Source organism: Falco cherrug, chromosome 2 (genome assembly GCF_023634085.1).
Source record: "Falco cherrug isolate bFalChe1 chromosome 2, bFalChe1.pri, whole genome shotgun sequence".
Taxonomy (NCBI): Eukaryota; Metazoa; Chordata; class Aves; order Falconiformes; family Falconidae; genus Falco; species Falco cherrug.
Window position 1 is genome coordinate 75,751,770 of NC_073698.1, and position 9,951 is coordinate 75,761,720.

Here is a 9,951-nt window from a genome sequence, read left to right on the forward strand (position 1 = left end):
TTTCTGTCTCTCGAAGGACTTGTTCCCCCAGCCTACAGTCCCATGAGGTATTTGCCAGCAATGCCGTTACATGTCGGCAGGGTGGATGTCTGTGCTTTCACCTGCATCCCTCCCCCTTTAGGATCCCCCCATCATTGCTCTGATTGCAGTAAGAATCAGCCTGGTCTTGTTGCTCTGCCTGGAGAGTGTTTTCTCCCTGTGGACAGGAGTCAGCCCTTCCAAGATGCCTCTGAGGGAAACCACCCGAGCTCATTGTCCTCTGCGCTTAGCCAGGTGTAGGTGGAAGCCACGCCTGGGGCAGGTTCAGCTCTCCCCCTTTCAGGGGTCCAGCCTGCCACCTGGGCATGTATCTGTGCTGTCCTCCCAGCAGCGCCAGGCTGTGAGCTCCCGCTGCCCACGTTGCGAGCCCATAAGCCTCCAGCTTGTTGCCGTTAGGTTTGAGGCTTATGTTGGAGATCACCCAGGTCCTCTCCCAGCCATGATTTTCCCCACCTGCTGAGCCTGTTGGCTCCCTCCAAGCCAAACACTGGCTGCATTGCACAAATCGATGCAGTGGGTGACTGGAAAACACATCTCGCCTCATCTCACTGCCTTGCTCTGTTGCGGTCGCACTAGGTTTTCCTTGTGCACATCTTGTGAGTAAACGGGTGCTTCTGGTTCTGTAACTAATTAAGTCCTTTGGAAAATATCACTCTTTCCCGCCCTTTAACCCCAACTCCCAAAGCTCGGTTACGTGGAACAGCGCTGTTTTAGGGACTCCTTGCCAGGCTTCTCCCTGACAGCTCATCTGGCAGCTGCCACCTCTGCCACAGCTCCTGGCTCAACAAAGCACTTCAGCAGATGCTTAACTTTAATTCGTGCCCAAATTCAGTGCAAAGGCATATGTAAAGCCAGCGGGGTGCCTGTGTGCTTTGCTGGGATGCATGGAGGAATTCAGGCGGCTTCGATAATGTAGAGCCTACATTATGAAGTCGGTTCAAGCTCTGTAAGGATTTGGAAGATTGCAATAGAGCATCAAACAAAAAGTCAAGACTAAGATGAAATACAGAAGTAGTCAATAGTCTTTTCAGCTGGATCTGTTTTCTTCCTTATCTTCCCAAAAGTGGTTTTGGCTACTGAACTCACCAGAATTGTATTTACCAGGCAAATCATAATTCTTATACTTACAGATTTGCAACACATTTGGAAGGACTGTAAAATAAAAAACCCACTAGGCTGACCTTGGCCTCGGAAATACCAAGTACCTTGCCAAGTACAGTGCTGGTAGAAAGCCAGCCTGTAAAGCCCTAAGAGGCTGCACACAGCTGGTGCGTTGACTTGGGCACCTTGAAAGACGGAGCATGTCGCTGAGCTGACACTAAGCCAAATAACTGATCAATTACAGAACTTTTTTCTAGATGCAATTAATTATTATATATTTTCTCAGCATGAGTTTTTATGAGGGAACTTTTTAAATGTTCATTTTACAATTTTTTTACCCTTTAAGAAGAAATAAACCACTTTTTGTTACATATGAGTAGGGTTGGGGGGGAAACGTGGATAATGCAGTTTTTGTAATATTATCGAATACATTTTCAAAACTAAGATGTGCCAAGTTCAGTCTTCTACTGCAACAGTGGTGTCTAGTTTCATATTGCTCTGCTTGCCACTGGGATATTTCAGTTTATTCAAATCCAGCAGTCAAAACCTTTGAAACACAGAAAAGCTGGGAATCAGGTTACATCACCTTAACTTTGAGGGGTTTGCTCTGTACGTACATTCCACATGTATCCTGGCATTTGTTTAGCCCCAATACTCTTGTCCTACATGCATATCAATGTATCTATAGTTAAATACATGCTTATATATATATATATTTGTGTGATTATTTGTATATATAAAAACACAGCTGTTGTCATTGTCAAATACTGAGTAAATCTAACAGAAAAGCATTTATAGGCACCCTTTTGTTTGTTCATTTAAATATTTTAAAATAAGACTGTCCTTGGGAAATTATTTTTCTGTACATAGAAGGATATATTTAGGACCTAATTTAAAAGAATAAAGAACTGCAGTAAGAATATATTAAACTAGCCTAGTTACTTGATATAGTTGTCAAAGGCTCTGCTGCGACCATAGGTGAATTCCTTGTGTTGCTTGTAAAGCTGCAAAAGTGTCACTAACCCTGGATTTAGTGGTTGGTTCTGGGATCTTAAAGCATCATGCAAACAAAGGGAGTTGGTGCTTCCTCTGAGACCCCGGCAGCAGCTCCTGCTTGCCATGGTGAGCACAGGTGAAAGGGGAGGGATGGCATGCAGGGGAGTAGGAGAAAAAGTGAAAAAATAGGGACAGAGCTAAAAAGTAAGAGCTTGGTGAGCAGCAGGATCTCTGCTCCCCCCAAAATCGTGGGTGGGCATCCATCAGGTGATGGATTGGAAGGGAAATCTCCCCCAGCTGTGGTGGCTGCACTGTGGGAAGGGCCTCATGGTGTAACCTGTTCTTGCCAGGAGGAAGAGGGAAGGTTGGGTGCAGGACTCTAGTGCTGGACTGGGTGCTTGGCCAGCTCGCTGCCCCTGTTCTCGCTTCCTCTCGCCCCGTCTCACCATGTCTTTTAGGCTCTCCCAGGTTTGCCACCACCACGCTCACCCCAGGATGGGCTGCTTTTTGGGGTGACTGGGCAGCACCGCCTGAAAGGTCACACCAGTGCAGAGGGATCTGCACCGACCCTCCTGCACCGCAGGCATCCATCCCACCTCGGCGAGGCCCACAGCAAGCTGCCAGCGCAGGTACGGGCTCCCCCCATGGCGAGACAATCCCGAACCCACAGGGAAAAGGCAAAGCTGCCCCCAGCCCCATGAGGCAGGTTTTCCTGGGAGGCTTCGGCTTGTGCAGAATTACTCTATTCCAGTCCTCAAGTTGCTGAAAAGGAATTTAGATTCTGGCAGCCTTTGTGGCTGTGTAATGGGTAGTTTCTACTTTGTGTTGGTAAATTGTTGAAAAAAAAAAGAAAAAGATAGCCATAGTATTTTTTTCAATGTTAATACTTAGAATTGGGGAATCCCCCTCGCCGCTGGTGGTGATGTTACTTTTTAGTGCACTTTTTGCTGCCAAACAAATGGTATCAATTAGTTCCTTTCTTTTTCTTCCCCCCCCCCCTTAAAAAAGGAGGTATTGTACTGTCTCTAGTATTCATATGATCCTAAAAATTACAAAGGCATTATAAAACAAGACCTGACCAAATAGGAGAAAAAGTTGTTTGGGTTTTTTTTTCCAGAGAAAATGGTATAAATTTGTATTGTTCATTTACATCACATCTAACTATTCTACAAGTGGAACATTCATAAAGTGAAGTTGGTTTCTTTTGGTTTTTTAAATCATTTGTAATAGGTATAATGAATAATTATGAATTGGACACCACTGTTTCTCATAAGAAAGTTTCGACTGTACTTTGGTTGCTGTGAATGTCTGGTTTCCTCAGCTATACTTGGTTAAATAATTCTATTTACAGACATGGTCCAATTAAGCAGAAGTCCTTAAAATGTGTTCACCTGTTTGAGGAATTGTGCCACTTCCCAGGCTGCAGTCACTGAGGTGGAAACTGCCAATACGGTTTTGGGCTGTGCAGTGTGTTTGACACAGATAAGACTGTAGTTGTGCAAGTGAAATTATGCAAGAATAAATCCAGATTTTTTTAAAGTTTAACTGTGTACTGTTACATTCTTGAGAAGGACTGAAAAAGAGTGATACGGTGTCAGACCCATTAAGTAAACTGCCAGATGAGTATTTTTGATAAAAGACTACATAGGTATAAGCGAAGTGATAGGGAGGGAAATCACTTACCAGCATTTAATGTCTGACAGACGCCACCTTTAATCCCTGTAACGCATTATTTGCATTTTTTTCAAGAGTGGAAAATTGAGTTGAACAAATCTGTAGTAAGACAGAAAGAACAAATTTTCAAAAATAGTAAGACCCCATCCTCCAAAGAAACCCCAACCAAAGGCACTTGCTTAATAGGCCAGGTGCCATTACTTTGTGCGTATTATGACTTTACGTCAGCAGCAGTTCATGCAGCTTGTCAGCAACCGCCTGTGCCATTGCTGCGTGAGAATATAGCAAGTCTCACGCTGATCTCTCCCCTAATTTTTGTGAATAATTACTGAACTTGGCCAGCTGCCCTGAGGGCAATACCCTCCGTATCCTGTTAAGCAAGTGGGTCCCTTTGTCCAGCTCAGAGGATGCATTTATTTTCACTTCTTCACAGCTGTTTTGGCACTGGGTTGGCACAGCGGGACTAGCCGAAGTGCTGGCTTGTAGATCACAGCTGCTGTAGAAGTAGGTGAGACGGGACTGTCAGGAAGCTCGCCAGCTGCGTGGGACTGCTTTGTCGAGGCCACATTTATCCAGTGGGCAGGGGCCGGCATCTCTGCTGCACAGCACCGACCTCTGGAAAGCTGCCTTGCCTCTGGAACAGCTTGAAGCACCTCACCGCTGCTACGGTGTGACACCAGGAGCAGAAAGCAGGGTGCAAGAGGCCCCTTTGGGCCCACGGCTGCCCCACTGTCCGCAGGCCTCTAGCAGACCCTCTGCTCCGCCTCTGGGCCTCCTGGGGGTCTCAAGTGCCACCCACCCTCATCACTGCCCCCTCAAGCTTCAGCGCTCCCTCCCCTGTCCCAGCACACACCCACCCTGCTGCTCCCACTGCCCCCAGGACAAGCACTTCATCCTGCCGCAGGGCACTTCCACCCCCAGCCCTTCCCCAGCCCTGGGGGGCTGCTGGGAGGCTGAGCACAGCCTTTACTTCTGCACCTCCGCCCCCCCAGGCAGGACGCGTGACCCACAGCCCTGGGCTGGCCCTGGTGGGGAAAGTACTTCCAGCCTGAAGCACCAGAGAAAGCACAGGACTAAACAGTCTCCCCTGCTGGCGCTGCTGCTTGTTATTAAAAACGTTCAAAAAAACTAGGTGGCTGGTTAACAGGTTTCAGTAAGGCAACTGCAATGAGCTAGCACTACCAATTCCACACCCCACCCCTGCAAGAACAGTATCCATCCAAAATTAAGTCAAACTCAGTTCTTGGCCAAGGACCAACAGGGAGAAAGAGGCAGTTCACACCCCTTCACAAGCCTGGTGAGGATTATCTAAACAGAAGACAGAGGCACAGAACTTTAAGAAAAAAAAAATCCATGTTCAAATGTTAACCAGGAAGCATATCCAGCTGGCCATGCCTAGGTGTGAACTCCTGTCCTGTTACAAACGTTTTTGTATGCAGTTGGAAGTTAACAACACCTTAGCCTCTCACTAACAAGCTTTTCCAGGGAAATTTTAGTTTCTCTCTCCAGCAATACTGATGTGGAAGTCAACTGGGCCTGACATGGCGTTTGCTGCTGAGACACACTGATGACACAACTGTCTTAACAGCCGTTGTACTTCTAAAAGCATCTACCAGCTACAGTTCCAGTGTCAACACCTTCCACACACAGAAACAGCACAGGCAGCAGCAGGACTGTTGCTCCACTATCCTGACAGTACAGAGTGTTAAGATTTCTCTGGAGACTTACAGAACCTCAGCAGCAGTGACCCCATTTATCAGCTTCTAGAGCATTTTTCTCCATTTCCTTCAGAGCAACGTTCACCTGCCTTCAGGATGAGTTAAGAGTTTTCAAGCTGTCATGAAGTGTTCGGTGAGAACTAAGTGGAACTCGCCGCAGCTTCATCACCTTCCTCCCTCAGTGCTGTGCTTCCCAAATCAAAATACTTTACACCATCTATTCAAGAAGAAGTATTTTATTGTTTCCATCTGACAGGTTTCACTGTGAGTGACTAGGACAGCTTGCTAGATAGTCTCTTTCATGATTTTGGTGAGTTTCTGGATCTTTGACCTTGTTGACATGTCCACGTACTTCTCCCCAATATTGACAATCATGCCACCAAGGATCGACGGATCAATCTAAAGAAGAAACATTGAACAGAAATTCTATTAGCAAAAATTTGGTAGCCTAGCATACAATTTTTACACTAGTGAAAAAAGAAAAAAAGCTTTCAAAAGAGCCTTTTTTATGGTAACTTTGCAGTCCCTGTATTCCAAAGTTAAGATTTTATTAATTGAAGCAGCACCAGGTCTACAAGAAAGCACAGAACTATGTAATATAGCAACTGGATTCAGTAAAATAAGTTAAAAAGCGCAGCTTAACAGGAACTTGATAAAATTTGTTTACGAATCAAAAATCCAGACCTTGGCTTCCAGCTTCAAGACCTCGCCCTTAGCCAAGAATCCATTCAGAGCACTTTTTAGCTCAGTAAGGCTGGCGTCATCCAAGGGCTGAAAAATATGAACAGAAGACAAGGAAAATTAAAGGACTTGAAAATAATCAAATGATATAATGAAAACCCAGATTTTTTACTCAGATTCTTCTAAAGACAGACACTTCCACCAGCAAGGCAGTTTAAGCTGCCTTCTTGAACAGGAATAATCAAAGGACAGCACAGAAACAGCACTCGCTTTGTGCCCTCCTAATTTCATGAAACACTGTGTTATTTGTGCACATATTCCCAGCAAAAGCTTGATGCTGACATCTTCAGATGGCAAGCGTCAGGAATCCATACTTGCCAAAGTAAGCAAGCACTTGATGGAAAACCTTGAGATCTGCCTTACAGCAGTGTTCAGGCTATACAAGGAAAGTTTAATTTTGCTGCTCCTAACAATTGAGATAATCAGCTTGAGAAGAAGCATGGTTTCATGTAAAGCCCTGGGCGGTGACTGAGGATGCTGGCAGTGAGCTCCCAGCCCTGCTGCAGGCTTGCAGAATGCTCCTGGCTAAGTACATGTCTCCATCACCATGGAAGAACTCTGCATCCCTGTGGGAGAGACACTGTGAATCTGTCCTTGCCACCCCTACAAGTCGCTCAGATACCACTGAGACAGAAACAAACAGGACTTCACTGAAAAGTACTGGCTTTGTGTTACTGGCAATTTACATAGTTTCTATTTAATAGCTAACAGTTTGAGCGCCAAAAGAAACTAACAACAACAAAAAAGCAGCAGGAAAGTAACTTTACATATGAAATATTTAGGATAGCTTGTGGAAAGGTTTGCACTGGCCTGTGAGTCCACATGTCCCTGAAGGCTACCGCTTAGACTGACAACCTGTGCTTATGGCCTGAAGGGAGCCCGTTAATCTGAAGTGGATCAGTCTCTCTATTTCATCCAGGTAGGTAGCTCACTGTATCCCTACCCAAGAGCTATAGATTTACATCACACACCTAGCTGCCCAGCTTCCCACCCTAGCAGACCTGGGCATGGATCCGTTAACGAAGATGTTACTGAAGTGTCAGAACCACTGTGCCTCCAGCCTGTTATTTACAACTAAGAGATACCATCTTCCCTCTCGCTCTCCTGAGCAGCACCAGCCAGACTTGCCTTGCCTGCTACTTTTGAAAAAGTATTCCTACAGTTTCAGAGTTAGCTGCTTGTCCTGATCACTGCAGGTGGTGAATCAGGTAGCTGCTCCCTGTGAAGCACAGCACCAAGCACCACAGGCATTCTCAGTCCTATCAGATATCTGCCTTGCTCGAAATAATAGCTGATCTGTTAATTCTGACCTAATCTGTATGATCCTGATGACAGAAATAAGAATGCGGGCAGCTCAATCTGCAGACGAAGCTGACTTTTATCAGCCACTGGGTTCACACATAGGAAGGAAAGATGTAAGCTGTTAAGACTTAAATTGGAGGAACAGGTTTAATTTTTGACCAGTAATTGCTGGATATCAAAAAGCTATCTGCAGGAAAATGTAAATCTCGGTAGAGAGGAGATATTTCCTCACTATTAAACTAGAGAGAGCAAAATTAAGCTAAAGAAGTTTGCCTTTTATACTGCTACCCATTAAGCTCAATCGAGAGGTTCCTAACTCACCTGTGCAGTGGTGACTGTGCACAGCACTTCTCCACGGTATGCGCTCATGATCTTTCCAAACGCAGAAACAATCTCTGGCGTGTAACGCAAGCGACCGTTTTCAGCAAGCAAATCTGGAAGATGCAGATACATTGAAAGGGTTTAAAGCTCCCACCCCGAGCAGATTTGGTTAGCTAACAGTAGTAAAGAGTAGCTTTAGGTGTTTTTCTGAAGTCAAATGGTTACTCACTCATCAGGTTGACAATAATAGGGGACATCTTCTCTTTCGCTATGGCATCGTTCACAGCTTTTTGTTTAACTGTGCTCTTGGTGTGAGGGTTCATAACAACACTGGATAGCTTGGGGTCCTTCAAGAGGGTCTAAGAGGATACACAAACGCGATAAAGGCCAGGAGTTTTCCAGGCATTACAAGGTCTAACGGGACTACCCAAAGCAGGCGACACGGTCGTCCCGTGAGTAAGAACGAGGCCTGAAGCTGATGGGAAGTGAAACGGCAGCTCCAGGTGTAGCTCATTCACAGTGTATTTCCTTTAGAGCTCGCACTCCTCCCCAACAGTTCCCAAGCAGCTTAAGGCTGTAAGTGGGAGTCACGGCCCCCGGGAGCCGAGCCCACCCCCTCCCGACAAGCGGCAGCAGGGAACCCCGCTGCTCCCACCGCCGGGCGAGCCGGGAGGGCCGCAGGCCGCACACCGCCTTACCCACACTCGGCTCAGCTCCTTCTCCACCTGCTCCAGCTTCTTCTGCTTGCTGGCGGCCGAGTACAGCGCGGTGGCGTAGCGCCCCTCCAGCCCGTACACCTGGATCGGGGGCTGGGGGCGAGAAAGCGGGGGGGGAACTGAGCGCGGCCCCCAGCTGGGCAGCCGGCGGCAGCCCCCCCCCCGCTGCCGGCGGCTGCCCCCCGCCAACCCCCCCCCCGCCGCCGGCGGCCCCGCCGGCGCCCCCCGCCCCCCCTCACCTTGACCAGTTTGGAGAGCGGCCTCGCCGCCGACGTGCTGAGCTGCCGCACCTGCGGGGCGCATAACGGCCGCCGTCGGCGCGCGCCTCGGGGACAGGGGCGCGCGCCGGCGGGGGGAGGTTCGAGACACCGACGCCCCCGTGCCCCGCGCGGGCCCCGAAGCCGCCGCCCCCCCGCAACTTCACCTTCAGGGAGAGCCCCGCCGCCGCCGCCATCTTCCCCGGCCGCCGCTCGAGGTCACCGCCGAGCCCGCTGCCGAGGCGCGGCAGTGCGCAGGCGCGCCCGCCCCCTGCCCGCCGGGCCGCCCCGCCGCGGGGCACGCTGGGAAGGGCCGGCCTCCGCCAGCCCCGCCGCCTGCCGGGGGCTGTAGTTCTGGAGCGCGGCCCGGGCGGCCCCCGCCTCCCCCTGCCCGAGCAGCCTCGCCGGGCGCTGCCGCTAGTTGGGGCGATAACCGGAGCGCCGAGGCGCCCCAGCCGCCCGGCCAGACCGAGAGAGGAGGCCGGGCCCCGTCGGCGGGCGGTTGTGCCGCCCGTGCTGCTCCCGTGGGCGCGGGCGGGCGGGCAGCCCTCGGTGGAGGGAAAGGGAGGGGCCCCTGTGGCGCCCCTGCCCCGCAGGGGCCGAAGTTCCAGTTGCCGGGCCTCCCCTCCTTGCCCCTTCGCACATCATGGTGTTGCAGGTGGCTCCGCCAGGCGCTCCGGAGAGGCGCAGAGTGCCCGGGGCCATGGCTCCCTTGGGTTCATGGCGGCCCCGGCCGCCCTGCACACACGCAGCGTTGCACCCGGCGCCTCAGCTCGCCGCGCCCGTGTCTGTGTCTCTGAAGGTGGAGGGCTCAGGGCACGGAAGCGAGCTCTGGGTGACAGGCCGCTTGGCAGCCATGCAGCTCCTGTAGCAGGGTGCAGCGACCCTCCACCCCTTCTCACGTTCTTTAAGGGCCTGTAACTCGCACACCCCCGCACATCCCCCTGTTCAGATGCACCAGAAAAGCAAGTGACACATGAGCTCAACAGAGAAAACGTCAGCTGTGCTTTCCTCTGAGACATTTCTGCTGCCCTCTTAACACAGTGAAACTACTTCTGAAACACAATGAGCTATTTCCTCCTCTTA

At 49.8% G+C, this 9,951-nt stretch overlaps 1 protein-coding gene across 1 annotated transcript; it reads right to left on the bottom strand.

The window, feature by feature from the left end:
• Positions 1-5,748: 5,748 nt before the first annotated feature.
• On the bottom strand, positions 5,749-9,162 carry ATP5PO (ATP synthase peripheral stalk subunit OSCP). Its single transcript, XM_055702632.1, has 7 exons — positions 9,033-9,162; positions 8,848-8,898; positions 8,591-8,701; positions 8,122-8,251; positions 7,893-8,005; positions 6,213-6,299; positions 5,749-5,927 (listed from the first exon to the last, which is right to left on the bottom strand). Exons 1-7 carry the CDS (start codon positions 9,060-9,062, stop codon positions 5,814-5,816), a joined length of 636 nt encoding a protein of 211 aa, XP_055558607.1. The 5' UTR covers positions 9,063-9,162; the 3' UTR covers positions 5,749-5,813.
• Between the last annotated feature and the right edge of the window lie 789 nt (positions 9,163-9,951).